We start from the raw sequence: 23319 nt of genomic DNA, 5'->3' as shown, positions 1-23319 counted from the left end.
GTGATTATTTCTGTTGGGAGAGAATTCCATAGATGTTATGACTTTATAAATAAAAGAAGATTAACCAAAAGAGGTTTTACGTCTAGGGACAACACATTCCCCTCTTACCATAAAACGTGTCCTTCGCAGTTCGCACTCTAATTTGGAATTAAAAACATTTTTACATTTTTAATGATGGAGCAGAAAGATTGTGATTAATTTAAAAAATAAAACAAGTATTGGAATATTTAATAATATTATCAAAACTTAAGAGACTATGTTTTTTTTTAAAGATATTGCAGTGATGGTACAACCAAGGCTTTTTATCATGAATTTTAAGTGCTCTCTTGCATAATGATTCCAACGGTGTTAAAGATGTGACTCTGAAGACTGGAGTAATGAAGCTAAAAATTCATCTTTAAATTCACTGGAATAAATGAATAAATCAAATGATAAACTACTTTTGAACAGTTATTTTACAGTGCAACAACATTTCACAATTTTACTATTTGTACTGTATTTTTGATTAAATAAATGCAGTCTTGGTGAGCAGGACAAGCATATTGTAAAACATTTAAAAATCCTACTGATCCCAAACTTTTGACCATTAGTGTATAAATCGCAGAGAGAGGAGAGAAAAATATATATATATAAATATATATAAAATATATAAATATATATTATATATATATAGCAATGTAAAATTTTTCCAATATCGTACAGCCCTAATTGTAACAAATGATTTAAAATTACATTGTAAGCACATATTACTTAAAGCCTCTTACTATAAAGTGTGACCAATTTTAAAAAAGCTTGCATTTCCAGTTGTTTTTTTAGACAACTTGCTGTGAATCCCATCAACCGTGCACACATATATGCGCCACAAATTTGCAAAGATGAGGAGTGTGCCATCTCCAGCTCAGATGGTGTTAAAGACAAGGACTGTATAATGTATGCTTAGGAATTTCCCTGCATAATAAGCAGAGGAAGTGAGGATGATAGGGGTGTTTGTGGCTGAGAGGATGTGGCCTTACATTGGTGCTGAAAAAAAAAAGCATGTTAGACAAACTAGGCGAGAGATGAGGAAACGAAAAAGAAAGTGAGCAAAAGTGTGTTCAGCATTACTGACAAACAGAACCAACATCTGATACGGTGTACTTTTGCACACATACGCACCGCTTTAGCAATAACACCCTTCATGGTGCCAGAGAGCGCAGCTGCCATACCGAAGCGGCCATTGTTGAGGATGTTCATGGCCACTTTGAATCCACCTCCAACTTCTCCCAGCACACAGTCTGCCGGAACGCGCACATTCTCAAAATACACTTCTGCGGTGTTGGACGCTTTGATGCCCATCTTTTTCTCAGGAGGACCACTGAAAGAGAATGTTGATGAGGTGAATATGGATAGATAAAAGTGAACAGAAAGGTGAAGGGAGAGAAGAAACATGCTCAGTGAGAATGTAAACACAGAAATTTCCTCATTCATTCATTTTCCTTCAGTTTAGTCCCTTTATTTATCATGGGTCGCCATGGAAGAACTGCAATCTTATCCAGCATTTGTTTTACACAGCGGATACCCTTCCAGCTGCAACCCAGTACTGGGAAACATCCATACACCCGTTCACACACAAACTATTGCCAATTTATGTTTAGTTTATTCAATTCACCTATAGTGCATACCTTGGACTGTGGGGGAAACCAGAGAAAACCCACGCAAACATGGGGAGAACATGCAAACTCCACACAGAAATGCCAAATGACCCCGCCGGGACTCAAACCAGCGACCTTCTTGCTGTGAGGCGACAGTGCTAACCACTGAGCCACCGTGTCTCCATACTTAAAAGAAGTGTATTGGAAAAAAAAAAACAAGCACCGACCTGGAGACTCCTCCAAAGCTCCTCTCCACGATGAACGCTGTGATTTTATCCTTCATTTCTCCAGTCTTCTCATCCTTTACAGGAGTCTTGGCAAACACAGTGAAGATCTCAGCAGTGCCTCCATTACTAAGAGAAAGGCGCGGGATGAGAAAAAAAATTACTATTATTTTTACTGCTTATATTAAAAGTACAATACAACACCGTTTTTTAAACTTTTCAGCTGAAGATTGAAAGATTAAAGTTGCATGAAAGTGTATTCTAATGCCAAGTTCAGACTGCCCAATTTTCAAAGATGTTTTCACACTGCATGACTATCTGGTGTAGCATTCTGTCTGTGCTGTGCTTACACTGCAAGATGGATCAGCGACAGGGGGTTCTGCATGACTGTAAAATAGGAAGAATCGCCGACAACGTTGTCTCACAACACATGCAAGAAGTGACATGTAAACAACGCGAGGTCACGTAGTATATCTTTTGTTTTTATTAACTACATAATGAGAAAGAAGCCTTTAGTGGGGAAGAAACTGTACTTATTTTGATCGCTTGGGTTTGAAGTGAATTAGCAATTTCTCAAAGTTTTTTTTGATGGTATTGCTCACATGACACATCAAACAGACGCGGGTGTTGCTGTCAAATTTCCACTAGTTTTTCCTTTATTTCTTGAATCCAAATAGACTGAAACTAAGTGCTTTTAACAGGTCCAGATATTTAGCATGCCAAATATCTGATGGGTGTTGGCGACTCATCTGCGATTCTCTCAGATTGCTTCTTTGATAGTTCACACTGTGTGATTGTTACTCACATGAACGAGCACCGATTTGCCTTTGATTTCAGGCATTTGTCTGCGATTTCTCAAAACCTGATGGCAAGTCAAAATCAGGCCTAAAATCATGCAGTCTGAACTCGACATAAGCTTGCTATATTAAAACATGCAAACGGTAGCATTTTAATCTTTTTGTATACTTTTTTATTAAAATTGTATTAACAATGAATATCAGAACTTTAGTTCAAGTACCAATTCTCACTGTTAACTAGACGCTTATTATGTGCTTATTAATAATATATTATTTGTTTTTTTACAGTGCGTCTGGAAAGTATTCATAGCACTTCACTTTTTCCACAACTGTTTATGTTCCTGCCTTATTCCAAAATGGATTAAATTTATTAATTTCCTCAAAATTCTACACACAATACCCCATAATGACAATGTGAAAAAAGAGTTTTTTGAAATTGTTGCAAATTTTAAAAAATATAGAACCTGAAAAATCACAGGTACATCAGTATTCACAGCCTTTGCTCAATACTTTGTTGATGCACCTTTGGCAGCAATTACAGCCTCAAGTTTTTGAATATGATGCCACAAACTTGGCACACCTGTCTTTCAAGCTCTATCAGGTTGGATGGGAAGCGACGGTGGACAGCCATTTTCAGATCTCTCGGAGGTCTACAGACAATTGTTTTGTCTTCCTGCTTGGTTTGTGCTTTGACATGCACTGTCAACCCTGGGACCTTATATAGACAGGTGTATGACTTTTCAAATCATGTCCAATCAACTGAATTTACCCCGGGTGAACTCCAATTAAGCTGCTGAAACATCTCAAGAATGATCAATTGGAAAGAGATTATACCTGAGCTCAATTTAGAGCTTCATGGCAAAGGCTGTCAATACTGATGTACGTGTGATTTTTCAGCTTTTTTATTTTTAATAAATTAGCAAAAATTTCAAAAAATCTTTTTTTACATTGTCATTATGGGGTATTGTGTGTAGAATTTTGAGCAAATAAATGAATTTAGTCCATTTTGGAATAAGGCTGTAACATAAAAAAACGTGGAAAAAGTGAAGCGCTACGAATACTTTCCTGAAACACTGTATACTTATATAAGCACATATTCTGCATGGACCAATACCTAAATAACTACTAATAATTATTAGCTAATTAAGAAGAATCAGAATCAGAAAGAGCTATATTGCCAGGTATGTTCACACATAGGAAGAATATGTTTTTGCGACAGAAGCTTCTACAATGCAACAGAATGACAAAGACAGGACAAAAAACAACAGATAATAAATATATTTAAATTAATTGTCGGAATGTTACTTAAGGTGAAACAAACTAACAAAAACAACTGCAGAGCATGACAAGGAGGCATCTATCATCATGGGCTCCATCTTGTGTGAATTTGTGTGAGGTAAAATAATAGTTAAAGGTGTTAATAGCAAGAATTGTACCTTGTAAAGTGACCGAATATATATATTAATTTAGCTGCTGTCGCTTTACTTGTCAAGTTAATAAATATAGGACCGCATTTCTGTTCTTACAAAATGCATCAACATTTTTAATTTCTTGCTTTCCATTTTTTCTTTTACAATTACTTTGAGATCAAGATATAACTGAATCCCAGTTAAAATGTAAAACGACCACATATATATTAGATTTTTACATTAAAGAAGCATCACTCACATTTTCATTAGACAGTTTAAAATTTGCTGTGATGAGGGAAGTTATCATCATGTTGCAGCTAATAGGCATTCTCAGTTGTTTTGATGTGGTGTTCTGTAGAGGTTAAATGATTGCTTGATTGCCGATTTTGCAGATTAAGCGGAAGATATCGCTTTATTTAGCAGCTGAAAAGGAAACTTCGCTATTACACAGCATGAAAGTGGCAACACAGTATTAAAAAGTACTAACGTATCATCTAGTGAACACATAATTTAGAGAATTGTTGTACATGTTCAATTAAGGCTGATAAGATGCTAACAGTTGCGTTAATATATATATATATATATATATATATATATATATATATATATATATATATATATATATATATATATATATATATATATATATATATATATATATATATATATATATATATATATATATATATATATATAGTCAGCTGGTCACTTAGGCAATGAATATGTTGTTCATATAGAGGAGAAACATGAAAATTTTTGTTCTTTCATCTTACTTCATCTTACATATTTCACAATTTTAATGATAGTTGTGATTAATCTTTCTAAAAAAAATAATTAATAAAGTGTGAGATTTTACATACACTCTAAAAAATTCTTGGTTGCCTTTACATTTTTAGATAAATGTATTAAGTTAACCTTACGAGTCCTTTTAAATTAACCTTGACTGAACAGATTGTATAACATTAAAAAAAGATAGAAACATGATTAACTTAGTTTAAGGACTTATAATTAACATAAAATACGTTGTTTTGACTTACTGATCATATATATTGGTTTACAGTGCACATATTCAGTTGTCAACATTTGAAGTGGATCAAAACCTTTTAAAGTGTCCTAAAACACCCCCCATTCTAGTTAGGATAATTGGGATAATTTTGAAAAACTTTTTTTGATCCACTTCAAATGGTAACTACTGTATATCTAATGTCAACACTATGGTCTTTATGTGTATTTTTACACGAAATAGACTAACTTTATAATAAGATTAAATTTGTAACCAACCATGGTAAACAAATAAAAGTGTTATTCACTGATCATTTTAACATGTATTCATATATTAAAAAAAATATCCGTTAACTGTAATTATATAATTCTAACCCACCACCAACAGTCCTTCTGCACCCAACCTGGTCTGCGCTGGGATCAAACTGGCGATTATGTGTATTGGAGTCAGTTGCTCTAACAAGGAGGTTAAAGACCATGGCCTCTAGCGTCTGTCCCTAGAGAACCTTTAGAGGTCAGTGGAGTGAGATTTACCTGCATAGCACTTTGCTAGCTGGCCTCAGCTACATAATGTTAACAGAATCTGTTAAAATGAGGTCATAAAATAGGATCTAACATGAATTATAAAGGTATAACAAATAAATGAATCTCTATATGTTTACATTTCATTTCAAATCTACAGTACATCTTTGTAATATAATTTATCAGAGTATTTTTGCTTGATGGCTGATTGTGTGGTTATCAGTTTGTGAGGTTCAACATACTTATTATCAGCGAAATCCACAATCTGTTGATCTCTTGTGTTCTGGGTAATCAATCTGAAAGCAAATCTTGAGTCTCTATTCTACTCAGATTTCCTCCAGCATCATAGTTTTTGCCCATTCGATGGAATAGGAAGTAACAGAATTTAGAACACCCCCTTAATTATAAGTATGAGCAACAAAAACCACAATGCTTACTAAGTGCCACTAATAAGAACACTACAACTATATGTATATTTAGTAACTCACGTGCATTTATAAGAAGCTAAAATACACTGTAAAGTCGCTTGGCTGTTTCTAGACTTCAAAGAAGATGACTAAAGGAAGATACCGATACTTCTGATACAGTAATATCTTTGTCATACCACAATAAGAAACCCCCCCCCCCCCCCCCATCAACAGAAATGGCTCAATGACCAGAAACACTGTTTTGAATGACTGTACAGCTAGGAAAGGCAAATAATAGTAACGTGGCATTATTCGTCTTTTTAAAGTGGACATGGACAAGCTTAAAGGGATAGTTCACCATGAATGCTAAATTTCTACATCATTTACTGAAACTGATGTGGTTCTTAATATATTTTTTTCTTCTGTTGAACACAAAAGAAGATATTCTGACGAATGCTGACAAAAGCAAACATTGATATCCACAGAAAAAACAAATAAACTACTATGAAAATCAATGGCAGTTCAATGCAACATTCACCAGTATATCTTCTATTGTGTTCTACAGTAGAAAGAAACTCAAATAGTTTTTGAAAAAGTGGAGGGTGAGTAAATGATGAAGGGATTTTCCATTTTGGGTAAACTATTCCAAAATGATGTTTGGAGATAATGCCCCCTAGTGTCCATAAAAGACATTAACATCTTTTTTTATACCGTGTGTTTGTGTCTCCATGCGTGTATTTATAGCACGGGTGTCAAACTCAGTTCCTGGAGAACGGCAACTCTGCACAGTTTAGTTCCAACCATAATTAAACACAACAGATCAAACTAATTAAGTCCTTCAGGCTTATTTAAATCCTATAGGTAACAAGCAGAGTTGGAACTAAACTGTGCAGAGTTGCGCCCTCCAGGAACTGAGTTTAACACCCCTGATATGAAGGGTAAGTTCACACACCTGATCCAGATCTTGCTTCCGTTCATGGTGTAGTACTGGCCACAGGGTGAGCGAACTGCAGTGGTTTTAATGGAGGCTGCATCAGAACCGCTTGCAGGTTCAGTTAGGCAAAAGGCAGCAATGTTCTCTCCTATGAAAAAGAAAATAGCAGTTTTAAAGCAGTTATAACTTCATATACCCATAAAAATATTACCATTTTTTTTTCTGGAAGGTTATGTTTTATAAGTTTCAGATTTGGCCTATTTTTAGTTTTCAATATTTGAAAGCAGAGACATTCTCCACCTCAAGAACAGCCCATTTAAACATCTGTATTTATGTAAACATCACCATAAGCTAACTATATCCGCACAGCCTATTTTGTTTACAATGCCGTAATGTCATGTATTTTAAGAAATGTATTCAAAATGAGAAAAACTTTAAATTGCAGTTTGAAATGTTTATATATCAGTCAGATCTTTTATTTTTTACACATGACAGCACCATTTGGAATGTACAGCTTTGTATCTTGTGTGTGCAGTCAAAAAACCAGTAATAAATCTTAAATACTTTCTTACAGCATATAAAAAAACATCATGTTAGCTGAGAAGTATGCAGGGCCGGAGTAGGACTCCTTTTCAGGCCTGGAGTTTCAAGCCTTAGACCGGCCCAACTCAATTCATCACTGACTATATTAAAATAACGTCATTTCCAATTCAGTTTCTAATGACACTATCACGTCTTTTTCAAGGACACAGCTGCTTTAGAACTTCAAATGTTTTTTATAAATATGAGAGCATTAAAGTGTAGCTAAATCTCCATTTATTCTTTAAATATTCTTTAAAACATCACAATGTCCTTTCCTGCAATATCTGAATATATATTCTGTGCAAAATTCTTTATAGATATCCAGTCCCTTGTAACGGTGGTCACACAAAAAATAAAAATAAAATATGTACACCTACATAAGTAACCCAAACAGTATTTTATGTCTTAACACTGAAAAAAAAAAATTTTTTTTTAAATTACTCAGGTGAGATCCGAACTCAGGTTGGCGGCAGCGTAATGAAACGTGCTGACGACTGGACCACAATGGCGCTGTTATGCTGGTGCATTTGGAATAAAAAATTATTATTGCACTTATCTTCAAGACTCTTTTAAACACTGCATTACTTTCTATTGATGGCTATATCTTTTTCTTCCCGATCGATTTCTCTCTGATCAAGTTATGTCAGATTTATTAATGTAGTGAATCATCTGATTTTCATTGAGCAGGTGTAATATTCATTAATATCAATTATTTAAATTCATATATATATTCATATACTAAGGTGCCGCTGTTTGGGGTCGAATGATAGTTACGTCATCATTAACCTGCAGGCTGCATTTTGCTCACGGGGCTGCGAGAAAACAAATTAAAAAAAGAGCGGAGCTGCGGCAAAATAATGAATAAAAAGAGCGAGGCTATGGTTAAATAAATGAATAAATGAAAAAAGTGCGACTGCTGAGAGTGCAAGCAGCTAGGGACACTGGTCCTCGCGGCCAAAAAACGGACCGGCCCACCGGGAGAATCCTCCCGGTACTCCCGATTAGCCAATCCGGGCCTGGAAGTATGTCTAAATTCATAATACTTAAAATACATTATGCAAGAAGTTCACAGATACCCCAAAACAATCTCACTGCAATTCGTAACTTTTTGATTTAGTGGCTAATTTGTACTAATTCATACGATCTCATCGGTTAATGACGGTCAGCTTTAGGGGTGGGGTTGAGTGCAACACCTCCTTTTCAAAATCTTACATTGTCGCACGACTGTGCGAATAAGCCACTAAACTGACAAAATGTAAAACAGTTATGTTTCCTCGTGAGATCAGGTTGTGTTACTACCACTTCCACTGACATTCTGAAGTTTGAATTCGATGGAGGTTTTACTATGCCACAACTCAATAGGACACGATTTATGAATGAAGAGACATAACTGACAATAAGATGTCATATGATAATGATAACATTGGGAATGTGAACATTTTTATTTATTTCACAGTTTCTTTAATATCTGTAAAATAAACTCATATACTTTTAGTAGTATATTACAGCATAACACATTTATAAATAAGCATAAACCAATCAAAGCTAGCTGGTTAAAATAACTAAAGTTGCTCCATGGCCTTTACATTATCAAAAGTTCACTTACCAGTAGCCAGCTTTGGAAGGTATTTCTCTTTCTGCTGAGGGTTACCAAAAAGCAGGATGCCCTTGAAGCCAATGGACTGATGAGCTCCAAGCGTAATGCCCACACCCAGATCATGCATTCCCACAATCTCCACCAATCTGGCATACTGTAAATAGAGCAATGTATGGGTTGTTGACGAGATGTTGCATTTTCATGGTCACACATGACAACTGAATTATATTCATTTTTATTTAAAATGCAGTAAATAGGTAAACATTTTTGGTCTTCCATGGACCTCTTGTTATACAAACCATTAAACTTTTGATACATGTTTTAACCAAGTCATAAAACCACCCTATGAAGTGACTGTCTCAAGCACAGTTCAGTAAATTACATCTCCTATAAATTAAAATGAAAACTGTTAATATCATTAATACATACTGGTGTCGAGCAAAGATTAATTGTGATTAATTGCATCCAAAATAAAATGTTAGTTTTGACATAATATATGTTTGTGTGTGTTATATATGTATATGTGATACACGCACATACAGTACATAGAAATAACACAACAAAACAAATGTTACATGGATATTTACATTTCTATATAATTTCTATCATATACATATATTTTAAATCTAAATATAAATAAACATTTTCTCAAATATATGCATGCATGTGTGCATTTATATATACACATAATAAATATACACAGTACATACACATATTATGTCAAAACAAACTTTTATTTTGGATGTGAAAAATTTTTGCCCAGCACTAATAAACACCTCAGGGCTAATTTTACAATGGGATATTTTAATAAATGGCAATCATTTTTTCCATCCATATATTTCTAAAAACATAGGAAATTGATTAATTTTGTCACTGAAAACCATGTCCTCTTTGTTGCTTAAGGATCCCATTCAAGATCATGTGACTAAAGTCCCATGTGAAGCCCATGACCTGTGAAAATTGCATAAATTTTTCACATTTAACTTTTTTTAAACCACTATAAAATTGTGAAGTTGAGGTACTTTGAAGTGCCAGCCTCATTTATTAAAATTGTCCAATAAGTCATGTGAAATAAAATGTTATTCCAAATTTCATATTAAATAAAGAGCACTCTATGAAGATAAGAGAGTCCAACAAAGATAAATCACTCTCATGTTATTTGTGTATATATATATATATATATATATATATATATATATATATATATATATATATATATATATATATATATATATATATATATATATATATATATATATATATATATATATATATATATACACATATACATATACATATATATATATACATATACACACACACATACATACATATATACATACATACATACATATATATATACATACATACATATATACATACACACATACATACACACATACATACATACATACATACATACATACATACATACACATATACACATACTAAGACTAATAAGAGTTGTTTTTCTTCATTTTGCACCATAGGATGTTTTTACAGTACAGTTTAGTAAAAAGGATATAAAAAAACAAAAACTGTAAAACAATTACAGTCAGTCGGTGACCCCCTACATTTTCTCTAACATCAGACATCAAACTACATAAAACTATTCTTTCTTCAAATATTGTACTTTTTTTTGTATTGTTTCAAGCATTTCGACTGCCTTATGTCAACTAACCACATGTACCCGTCTTATAGCCCAATGAGAGAAGAGTGTTGATGAATCTGCAATCTAACCTGGGTGTTGGTGAGGCCCACACCACCAAGATCTGCAGGCACCTGAAGACCAAAAGCTCCCATCTCCTTCAGGCCCTCCAATGTGTGCTCCTCCACCTTCTCCAGAGCATCATTCTTCATCGGGTCATTCACCTCCTAGAAAGCCACAGAGCCACACTTCAAAGACTACTACAACTTTATTTTAAGTGTACAACATGGATGCAAATAACTTTGGACAGTAGAGAAAGGGTCGTGCCCATTGGAGCCTGGATTCTCTCGAGGTTTTTATCTTCACTTTCGTCAATTGGTGAAGTTTTTTCCTCGCCGCTGTCGCCACTAGCTTGCGTGATTCGAGGTCTGTAGAGCTGCGCATCGATGGATTGCTCTTCAGTGTTTAGACTCTCAGTAGTGATTATTAAACCATACTGAACTGAACTTAAACTTTGAAAACTGAACTACACTGTTTCAATTTACTATGATCTTATATGTGAAGCTGCTTTGACACAATCTTCATTGTAAAAGCGCTATACAAATAAAGGTGAAGTGAAGTGAACTTTGCTTTCAAATTGTGCACACCTAGTCATGGTTTATCCCATTTACATTAGGGTCACGTGACTACACTAACAAACTGCTATTCTAATAAAATTTTACTGAAATGGTCAATGGCAATTCTGTCTGCCTTAAATCAGACACAAAGTAATGTGGTAAGACTGCAGTTATTTGATGGATTTACATAGCATATAAATCACCTCCTCATTGCTGAGCAATATAATGTAGCCAATCAGTACAAAGCTAATTTATTCAATAAACATTATAGGGGAGCAAGATCTTGTGTCCTGGATGTTTGTGTTTCCATCAACAAAGGCAGAACATGTGTATATAAAATGGTTCCTAAACCACTCCAGTTCTCTGTGGATAATATGGTTTTAGCACTTCAGGATTTGAGTATTTACACTGACCATAGTTTAATATAATAAGCATAATGTGTAACATAATTAACATGATGTGCCTAAAGGTGAATCAATATTGGTTTGTCCTGTTGTGGACACCATCTAATGACTGAACTTTTCTCCTAATTTTCTCACAACTGTCCATTGGTTGATTTTTGCAATATATGTTGTGAATATGTTCAAATAATAAAAGAAACCTGTCCATTAAACAAAAGTAGTGATTCTAAAACTGAAATGAACTTACCTCAAAAAACTTACTGCATGGTCCAACCAGCTCCCTGAGGAACTGTGACTGCTCTTCATTGAGCACTATTAGGGTTAAGAGTAAACATTCAGAATAAAATTACATTAAATGCAGCAAACAACACTGATGTGTGTGTTTAATGCATAAAAACAACATAACAAATCTAAAAGAAATATTATGGTCATTTCAGGATAAAATAAACAATGTTTTATTGTTTGAAAAATTCCTGCTGGGCCATTTCCAATGGGTGTATATGCACACAAACTTTTAATTTCAGTCAGCCAGCTCCAAGGCTTCCAGTGAATTGTCATCCCATACAAAATCACTGCAATCTTCACTGCTTGGCAGTGATATGATATAAAGTGGATACGATATAAAGTTTCAGACCAAACAAGAAGAACAATAAATTATATTTTCCACGTATCTCTTTAAAATACGGAAATGATTTTTACCCCAGTATTTTCAATGAAGTTTCTGAGGTAGCCTGCAGCTAATGGCTGCACCTTCATTTATATGGGTTTTCGTCTCTTTTTACGCCTTAACAACCAAATGGATGCTTAAGTCTATTTACCTGATTATATTTGAATTACATTTCAACATCGATGCTAGGGATGCACTGATCCCGATACTTGTACCGAATATCGGTTCGATATCGCATATTTTAGCTGGATCGGGTATCGGCCAGTGAAGCCACTCCATTTATATTTTGGCGGTGTGCTTTGGGTCACTGTCCTGCTGGAATTGTCGCCCCAGTCTTCAGGATGTCTCTATACATTGCTGCATTCATCTTTCCCAAAAAAACATCCCTACAGCATGATGCTGCCACCACCATGCTTCACTGTAGGGATGGTATTAGCCTGGTGATGAGCGGTCCATGACCGTTCCAAATCCGATTTTGCTCGTGCACTATATTTTAAGTAATTTATAAGCCAACAAAAGCCACTAAGGTAGCCTATTATAAGGCACTAAAAAGTTGTCATGTAGGCCTACAATATCCCAAATGTTCTGCAAAAAATACAATAAAATAACCAACAAATTATGCCAAACGAAATTAGTTTCAAAAAGATAATTTTTCAGACAAAAATTATTTTTCAGACATGCTTTCAGTTTCTCCATCTCTCTCGAGGCGAGTTTAGGCGAGGGAATGTTTATTAAATAAAACTGGCTTCAGAAGGTTTAGTTAAGTCTGCTTCAAACCTGCAGGAAAATATAAGGCTTTGCTAAAAGGCTGGGTATTTTACCAACTGTTAGGGTCAATAGAGGTAGCATGTTACAGATTTCAAAGAAAAAAGGAAACATAAGCTGGACCACAACAGATCAATGTCATAACGAATGCTTAAATATTGTAGCCTATAGTTTATGGCAAGCATCATGTTTTTAGTTAGATTGTGCCGTCTGTCATATACAGCAGGCCTATAGGTCTGTTATTTTCATTAAAGAAGATATATTATTTGAGTTGATCATCAGAACTGTAGAAACTGTTTTATGTTTAAAAAAAAAAAAAAAAAAAAAACAGCAAGTATCGGGATCGGATCTGTATCAGTCTATACTTGGATCAGATCCAAAAAATGGTATCGGTGCATCCATAATTGATGCTGTAAAAGGAACCTTATGAAATTGAAAAGACTCACATAAACCTTTCACCGGAAGTTTATCATTGGCTGAAAAACACTAGCTGTGCATATTGCCCATTATTGCATCTAAAACGTGAATTTGACACAAAGAAAACAACCCCACCTGAGGGATACGGAAAGACCTGAGAAGTGCTGATTTGCCCCTTGAACATGTTGACAGCAAAAGACTTTGATTCCTAGTAAATTAAAACAAAACATTAATACTTTCTACATTATCGAAAGATCTCAGTAGCATGTCATTACTTTTATTATAATTGAAATGATCTCAAGTAAATAAAACAGCATTTCCATATTTCAGACTCTTAAACACAGATTAAGTGTGTTTGAATTTATAAGCAAATACATATGGATAAAAGAATATATACACAATATGAACATCTGCATAAACACACACGTACCACACTAACGGCTGCTTTATCAACCGTCTCAGCTGTCGCGGTGGTGTCCCTGCTGACTACATTCTTGTCCAGAACAGCCTTAGCAAAAATAACAAGAGTAAGTTATCAGTCTGTTCACATGTGTTGAACAAATCTACAGTATTCTCATGTTTTCTGTACTATACAAACATTAAGTTAATATTGAACATGACTTTAGTTATGATTGTACATGACTAATTTTTTAGCCAGCGACCCACACAATTACAATGCCAGTGACTTGTGACCCTTAATATCTTATGAGATGGTTATAAATACATAAACCTTACACACCGGCGCACACATACCAATAGGCCGCCCAAGTCTATTCATCATTTAATTTTGAAGAATGCCACTCAGAGACTATACTCCATGTTAAGTTGTGGCCTGTATTTATTTTTTATGTATGTGAGTGCCATTAAGGTGTCAGAAAGTTTAACCTGGTGCCATAAAAATCAGTGTGCTGTGTCTTTAATATAACGCAATCATACCAGGGGTCGCAAAAAAATAAAAACTGAAAGGCTGATGGCTTTTTATTTGCATGTTCTTTTAATATAACTGTAGGTTATGGATAAAATATGGTAATTCTAATAGTTTAACAATATTAACTTGATTTTTGGAAATCACCAAGCAACTGCCATGTCATTGTCCCACAACCCCCACTTTGGGAACCATTGACATACAGTGCATCCGGAAAGTATTCATAGTGCTTCACTTTTTCCACATTTTTTATGTTACAGCCTTATTCCAAAATGGAATAAATTCATTTTTTCCTTAAAATTCTACACACAATACCCCATAATGACAATTCTTCTTGAATATGATGCCACAAACTTGGCACACCTGTCTTTGGGAATTTTTGTCCATTCCTCTTTGCAGTACCTCTCAAGCTCTATCAGGCTGAATGGGAAGTGACGGTGTACAGCCATTTTCAGATCTCTCCAGAGATGTTCAGTAGGATTTAGGTCTGGGCTCTGGCTGGGCCACTCAAGGACATTTACAGAGTTGTTGTGAAGCCACTCCATTGATATTTTGGTGGTATGCTTTAAGTCATTGTCCTGCTAAAAGATTAACCGTCGCCCCAGTTTGACGTCAAGAGCCTGACAAGTCTATCAGTTCCTGCTGCTGAAAAACATCCCCACAGAATGATGCTGCCACCCCCATGCTTCACTGTAGGGATGGTATTAGCCAAGAGTTTAATTTTAGTCTCATCAGACCAGAGAATTTAGTTTCTTATGGTTTAAGAGTCCTTCAGATGATTTTGACAAATTCCAGGCGGGGAGTGTCTTCCGTCTGGCCACTCTACCATACAAGGCCTGATTGGTGGATTGCTGCATGATGGTTGTTCTTCTGTAAGGTTCTCCTCTCTCCACAGAAGAATTCTGGAGCTCAGACAGAGTGACCATCGGGTTATTGGTCACCTCCCTGACTAAGGCCCTTCTACCCCGATCACTCAGCTTAGATGGCTGGCCAGCTCCAGAAAGAGCCCTGGTGGTTCCTAACATCTTCCACTTATGGATGATGGAGGTCACTGTGCTCATTGGAACTTTCAGAGCAGCAGAAATGTTTCTGTAACCTTCTCCAGCCTTGTGCCTCGAGACAATCCTGTCTCGGAGGTCTACAGACCTTTGTCTTTATGCTTGGTTTGTGCTTTGACATGCACTGTCAAATCTGGGACCTTAACTAGGCCGGTGTATGCCTTTTCAAATCATGTCCAATCAAATGAATTTACCACAGCTGAAACATCTCAAGAGTGATCAGTGGAAACAGAATGTACCTGAGCTCAATTTAGAGCTTTTCGCCAAAAAGGCTGTGAATACTGATGTACGTGTGATTTTTCAGGGTTTTTTTATTTGTAATAAATTTGCAAAAATTTCAACAAATCTTTTTCCACATTGTCATTATGGGGTATTGTGTGTAGAATTTTAAGGAAATAAATGAATTTAATCCATTTTAGAACAAGGCTGTAACATAAAAAAATGTGGAAAAGGTGAAGCGCTATGAATACTTTCCAGATGCACTGTAGATCATCGTTTTATTGAAAGTAGAGGTAAAAACGAAGAACGAGAAAGGTCTCACATTTAGTATGGACTTCCTAAGTACTGGGTTCAAGGACAGTGTGACAAAGTGACATAATTTCCATGGCATCACAACATGGCAGCCAAGTAGAGCAAAGAGCAATGACAAGGATCACATAACCTTTCCTGATAAGCCCTCACTCACACAAACAAAACAAATAATGTCTTTTTACAAAACAAAGTGATAGTGAATCAATCCTAAATAACTGCATATTTTCCTTACCATCTCCAATTATAATTTCTAACATGTAGACTTGCTGTAGTTTAACCATAATATTTACGTAACACACAAGACCGCATGGTAAAACACAGACTGCCAAGCTTGTGTGTCATGTGAACTGGATGTGAACTTTACTCCAGATATATATTAATGGGTGTCTCAGGACAAGCACCTGTTTTTTTCCATAGAACCTTATCGGATTGGCCAGAGCAGTTCACAAAGTACTTGAGTGATGTAACCAGTTACAAAAAGTAATTATAAATACATAATAATGACATGAAGCCAATAGTCTCACCTCTGCAGTTTGGCTCGCATAAAGACGGACATTCTGAATTCCCACAAGTGCTCCAGATTGCCGCTTTGCCCTGATAAAGCAGAGAAAATCAAACATAATCATAATTATTACACAATGACACACAAATAAACTTTTAATTACCTTTAAGCATTCATTACATAATGTAATTTCCTGTTTTAGCATTGCTATCCTGATAAATGTGATTCAATACAATTTTCTAAATATATATCAATAATAAGCATGTTACCATTTGTTTATATAAACCTAGCTGATATCATTTATTTATTTTACAATAACTTAACAGGCTATATAGTATATATAAGCAGTAATCAACATTTGAAGTGGATTAAAACATTTTCAAATTGTCATACAGAATTGAGTGTTGTTCAATAGTATTTTAACATTTTTATTGAAAGGTTTTGATCCACTTCAAATGTTGACTAGCGTATACATAATAAATTAACTACTTTATTTGACGGTCAACCTCAAGTTCATTTTAGCTGCCTTGTTTACCCGATAACTTCTTACCATCAGTTAACGAAAACAGATTGTGATCATCTTTTAATAACGTTAAACACAATGCGCTTTCTCGGGCTGAATGAAAACAATGATTCTCACCCATTAATGACTGGCTGCAGACGGAGGACGGAGCTGCAGATCGCAGGACACGTAACTTTACGCAGCAGCATTATGATGATGACGATCAGGCCGAGATTCTTCTTTCTTGCCGAACGTTGTTTATCTCCCTTCAACCGGAAGTGTGGAACTTGCCTATGGATCGAAGACGAATTAAAAAGTCAAGAAATGTCGATAGATAAAAAGACGACAACGTCCAGCAAGAGGTGAATCAATTCTGGTCAAGACTGAGTGTCCTACAATGCAGCAGAACCTGTTTTATTTCGTCCTTGAGTGACTCTTCTCTTCCAGATAGTGGCTCTTCCCACCGCAGACCAGAGACCCTCCTCCTGTGCACAATTATGGCGGCACACGGACACTTCTGATACAAAAGAAAACTGAACTGGCAGTCGAAATATAAAAAGTCTTGTGAAACGACGTGCCCTGAGTCACTGCGCTGCTTACCGACTACCGGAAGTACATATCCTTTACGTTAGCACTGAAGGAAGAGTCATGTAACACCGCTGATCTCAGATCAGCTTTTACAGACATTTCGGGGGAGGCGCTACAATACCGCTACTTAAGTTTTCTTTTTTTTTAGACAATGAAACGACACGTATAAACAAAATGAAACAAGGTATAAAAGATGTTACATCATAAAACGGATAGTGTCTTGATTTAGTTCATTGGTTCTTGATTCTTATTGGTTGAGCCGCGTAACATAGGTAACTGTTGCTTGGCAACCATTCCACTATCAGTAATGTTGAAGATATTCTTGCATAGCAAAAACTGAAGAAGATACTTACAAAAATGTTGAAAACCAGTAACCATTGATTTGCATAGTAGGAAAAACAAATACGATGGAAGTCAATGGTTGCCACTTTTCAACATTTTTCTAAAAATCTTCTTTAGTTTTTGCTATACAAGTCAATAATTTTCAGCTTTCTTCAAAATACAAAATTAGTGTTCAACAGAATAAAGAAACTCATGAAGTACACAGTCAGAATGATTAGCCCCCTGTATAAACAGCTCAAAATAACACACAGATGATGTTCTTTAGCTCTCTGAAACGGACTCTTTTAGGCTTAGATCCTAATTGTGGCGTTTTGGTGACTGTCACTTAAAATTCAAATGAGATTGTGCTTTTTCAGAGGAGGGCGGAGCTACAAATGCCTATGTGTCAGAGTAGTGGCAAATGATGGAATAGAAATTACTGTGTATGTGTGTGTTGTGAGTTTCAGGTATATGAAGTATCTGTACCCGTACGAGTGTGAGTGGAAAGCCTTGAGTTCCCCCAATGAGCTTCAGTATTCTATAGCCTTTGTATCGGTTCAGTTTGCAGTATAAAAAATGTATTAGCTTTGTTTTGTTATGTGAACCCTTGCTACGTATATAAAATAACCGTTTGAACATTTATAACATCAAAGAGGGGTTAACCACACCCATGTTATACATTCACTGTAAAATGACTTCACCAGGCTTGTTTATCATTAAGGTAACAAATTGGATAACTTTATAAATTAGCAGATAAGCTGTGTATTTGTGCATCAAAATAAAATACAGATAAAATATTAAGTCTATGAGATTACATTTTGTTGGTACAATATTTAAAGGGCACTTATTTTATTCTTTTGTGTCTCCAGAATGTGTCTGTAAAGTTTCAGCTCAAAAACACTCATCAGATTATTTATTATATCTTTAAGAATATTAGATTTTCTGCACTGAACATAGAGTAGCTGTTTTTGTTGCCTGTGCCTTTATTGCTAGTTCGCCCCGCCCACCGTTCCCACATGCCTGTCAGAGGGTGCCTCAATCTCCACCTTTGATGAGTCCGATAAACAGCACAGTGACAGACATGAAGGAAGCAGATCTCACATAACATTTGTGAGAAATACTACAGTAAAAACTTTGCACTGTTTTTGCAAGGCAAATGTGACAGGATACATGCTAATATCCACTGCTGTACGGATATCCATTATGTTAATGTACAAAATAAACCTGATCTATCATCCACAAACCGTGATTGAAGCATTTTCTTTTATAATTGCACTGACATGCGGCTGTGGTGAAAAAGTAAAGATGGTAAAATTTCTGCTATTCATTACAAACATGCACTGTGTTAAAAACGGTTAAACTTGTAAAACTGATTCTTGATCACATCTGATGATTGATGATCACAGAGAGCTGAACAGATCTTTTTTAATCCCAGTTGCTTTGAGCACATCCTGTTTTGTTGATATGATTACACGCGTTACTACAGAGACATGTTAATACACTGCTGAAAATCAATTAGGTGGGCAGGGAAACCGCACTTCTACATCACGTTGCGGTGATGGGAGGGATTTGGATCCTATTTTAATGTCACAAAATTTAAAGAGAGACTTGTTGGGTTTACATCACTCCAATACGACTGTGGACACATTATACATACACACAGCTCTGTCCAAACAGCTGATTTTCATCATAGGTGTCCTTAAAGTATGTAGTTCTGAAAATGTTAGTGGAAACCAATTGTTAATGCATAAAATCTATAATGCATTAAATGTATTCACATAATGAATTCTCCATGTAATTTATTCATTCAATGAGAAAATTCCAACCAGGCAATAGGGAAAACTTCCCTTCTTTTCTTCATGCATTTAAAGGCACACTATGTCTTGATTAAAATAAATGTTTCATAACATGTTAGCGGTTGAGTACAATGACCAAATACCAAACCATTGTCTTGACTAAACAATAATACATTTAATACACTTATTGCATTTAGAACATGGGTCTCAAACTGGATTCCTGGAGGGCCACAGCTCTGCATAGTTTAGCTCCAGCCCTAATCAAGCACATCTGATCCAACTAATCAAGGTGTTCAAGACTACTAGAGATTATTAAGCAGGTGTGAATTGAAGGTGGTTGGAGCTAAAACCTGCAGAGCCGCAGCCCTCCAGAAATTGAATTTGAGACCATCGATTTAGAAAATTGACCTGACAACATGGGAACTCAGCAATACAAATACAGTTTTGAATAATTATAGTTTTGTATGTTAGTGACTGGTCTGCAAAAACTAAAGACTTCATAGAATATTTTATTTAAAAAAAATTTATTTATTTATTTAATTTAGACTATACAATGCTATTCATTCATTGATGTATTTATTATTGGCATATAAAGTTTTTTTAATTGCAGAAGGAATAAAAGAAATACCAATAAAGCACTTAAATGTTCACCAATTAGTTCTCTTTAAGTCTAATTAGTGCAATCAATTAAAAAATAAGTCCTATGTGTGTTGTAAGTGAACCCAAAGCAAGTGTTTGATTATGCAGGATGAAGAATCTGATTTAAAGTTGTTTAAATGCAATATACTTATGAACACCAACCTCTATTATGTAGTGCATGAGATAATAGATACTGAAACATATTGAAACAGCATATTGAAACAAAAAAGACGAGACAATAAAACTACTGAAAGAGAACAAATGACTAGTTTCAGAGTTAATTCTATCATACATTTAATTAGAGTGAAGACATGCAAAAGTGACAGTATCTGATGATATTCAAAAATGTAACACTTAAACATGGCATTCCATTGAAATTCAGTCTTTATGTAGCACCTGCATACTTTTCTATAAACTCATATAAAAAAGGCGCTATTGATTATCAGCCATATAAAGAGACAAAAAAAAAGAAGCTCTGGAGTAGAAGAAGAATTAAACAACCCATTCTACCCAGAAAGTACCATTATGGGGTTAAAACATCCTCCGTGTGTACCGTTTTAGTACAATCATTTTATAATCTGCCTATTTTGTGAGGATACTAGCAAGGGACTGCTTTCTAAAACCAGGAATCTGAAGAGTTCTGACATCTCAGTTAATGATAACCGAATACGAATCCCTGGCTCCATTCAGCAGTACAAAGACAGATTTTAAAGCATACAGTACATCGTACACTAGAGAAAAGCTTTCAGAATTCCTTGGTACACTTTAAAGCACTACTTAGAAACATTATACATCTGACCCACTGTTTCAAATGTTTTGAGTCCTTTTAAAGGTCTTTGAAGGCATGCCTTTTGTTCAGTTTTCTTAGTTTATTTTTTACAAAAGTTACATTTTAGGTTATAATTTATCACTTAAATTCATAGTTCATTTAAAAATCGAACATTTGCCATTGAATAACCCTCAGACTATCCAGAGTATAGGTGAATTGTACTTCAGTAGAACATTAAAGGAGATTTTTTGGTTGAAACTGTGGTCCTTGGTCACTCATAAAATGAAATCTACTGACATGGAGTCAAAAGAATGTAGGCAAAAGAAATATAAATACAAAAAAACGAATGTAAAGCCAGCATGAAAGCGTTTATTCTTTGTATTCGTGTATTTTTTTTGGTTGAGCATTGATTTGAGACTGATGTGCGTGCTTTGAAACAATATAAATGCCCATCAATCATACATTGAGGTCTTTTGAAGCTAGATGATTGATTTTTACAATTATTTAGAACATCATTACCTTTAATCCAGTCTTAACCAGTGTGTTGATGACAGTCTGGGGTTAAATGTTCTTGTTGCATAACAACATATGGGCTAATAGGATAAAAACTGTTGTTAATTATTCAGCAAAGTGGTACTTGCGCTTATCCTGGATGCTGAAGCCTAATAAAAATGTATACAAATAGCGCAAAGCCACAGTAAAGTTTGTGCCTGCATATAGGAAGTCCATCCAGACTTAAATGAGCATGCTCAAGACCAGTTGAATATGGATAAAAGGTAATAATGATCAGTTTCTTGCACAAACCAATCATTTAACCTCATAAGACCTCTATGTATAGTCAGGAGCCACAGTTATTATTTCTATTTTGCATACATGTTGTTTTTTTGCTCTATAAATGTGCTGGTAGCGATAGACTTTCATTTTATGAATCACTATGGAGGACCAGAGTTCCAGCTCAAAATCGTCTTTATTGTTCTACTGAAGAAAAAAAAGAAAAGTCTCATCTTGTCTGGCCTGACGGTGAGTAAATTAAAAGCAAATGTTCATTTTGGGGTGAACTATGCCCGTAAAGCTCGAGTTCCTGTGGATATCGTGTCCTAATGTTGGTCTTTATAAAAGGTGTGTAAAGCTTACTTGAACTTCCTTTGAGCATTATTTTCTGGTAAGTCACGAGAAGCCCTTGTAGATCTCAATCAAAGGCCTTCCAGCCATTTGTGGAAGCATTTAAAGAAAATAACAGGACTCCGAAAACAAGGCTTTTTTTAAATTCTTTCTTTAGTTTTTTTGCAGAAGAGTTATTAAGAAGGCCAAACCCTGTTGCGGATAATACCACAAAAACCAAATGCATTTTGAAGTCTGTGCTATGCAAGACTTCCTACCCTTCCGTAAACCCTGTTCCTACCGTCAAGGACAAACACTAACTCTAAAGAGCTGCACTGATACAGTAAACTACATCTCTGTCCGTCGCAGAGCAGAACTCACAGTTATCACGTGATTACAAACCTCCATCCTTCACTCGGGTACATCCTTCATTACATCACATCCACAAAAAACTCACTGGGGTTGCCCATGGCCAGGTGGAAGGACTGCCTGGAAGCAGTCAACTCGGGCGGGACGGAGCCCAGGTCTCGTGTCGGGGGAGCTCCTGGAGGCCCACCGGGGATGCCGGTGGGGGGTAAGCCAGGGTGGGGCGGCAGAGTAGGTGTTTGCGGATGTGGTGCTCCAAGTGCCAGATGTGGGTGTTGGGGCACCATCATCACCATCATTGGGTTGTATGGGATGGGGATTCCGGGCGGATACGGGGTGAGGTGAGCGGGCGGGACGCGGTGATGCGAGCGCTGACTCGAGCGGCTGTGTTCGCTGGGTGTGGCTGAGCCATGATCTCGTCTCAGGGTGCTGCGAACGGAGTAATCTGATTCGCTGCCGCTGCCAGAACGTGAGTCAGCTCCGCCCCCGCCAGGAGATTTATCATCACGCACGCTTCCACCCACCGTACTCTCGGAAACGCTTTTAGGACCCCTTCTCTTTTCTCCATCGCTGCGTGTGGAGCCACTGCTGTGACTCCCTG

At 35.9% G+C, this 23319-nt stretch overlaps 2 protein-coding genes across 2 annotated transcripts in view; both read right to left on the bottom strand.

Moving 5' to 3' along the window:
* The window catches only part of acadvl (acyl-CoA dehydrogenase very long chain), a 40191-nt gene extending 22431 nt beyond the window's left edge, over nt 1–17760 (bottom strand). Inside the window, exons 1-11 of the mRNA XM_056461202.1 lie at nt 17548–17760; nt 17277–17429; nt 16659–16728; nt 14051–14128; nt 13756–13828; nt 12019–12083; nt 10846–10980; nt 9115–9259; nt 6945–7074; nt 1859–1984; nt 1156–1354 (exon numbers count right to left, since the gene is read on the bottom strand). Of these exons, the coding sequence (XP_056317177.1) occupies nt 1156–1354; nt 1859–1984; nt 6945–7074; nt 9115–9259; nt 10846–10980; nt 12019–12083; nt 13756–13828; nt 14051–14128; nt 16659–16728; nt 17277–17347 (1092 nt within the window). The 5' untranslated portion in view covers nt 17348–17429; nt 17548–17760. The remainder of the gene's footprint in view (nt 1–1155; nt 1355–1858; nt 1985–6944; nt 7075–9114; nt 9260–10845; nt 10981–12018; nt 12084–13755; nt 13829–14050; nt 14129–16658; nt 16729–17276; nt 17430–17547) is intronic.
* A 4765-nt stretch (nt 17761–22525) lies between these two features.
* The window catches only part of dvl2 (dishevelled segment polarity protein 2), a 36982-nt gene continuing 36188 nt past the window's right edge, over nt 22526–23319 (bottom strand). The window contains exon 15 of the mRNA XM_056461201.1: nt 22526–23316. Coding sequence (XP_056317176.1) covers nt 22784–23316 — 533 coding nt within the window. The 3' untranslated portion in view covers nt 22526–22783. The remainder of the gene's footprint in view (nt 23317–23319) is intronic.

This window comes from Danio aesculapii, chromosome 7 (assembly GCF_903798145.1).
Source record: "Danio aesculapii chromosome 7, fDanAes4.1, whole genome shotgun sequence".
Taxonomy (NCBI): domain Eukaryota; kingdom Metazoa; phylum Chordata; class Actinopteri; order Cypriniformes; family Danionidae; genus Danio; species Danio aesculapii.
This window is presented reverse-complemented; position numbering and strand designations above follow the sequence as displayed.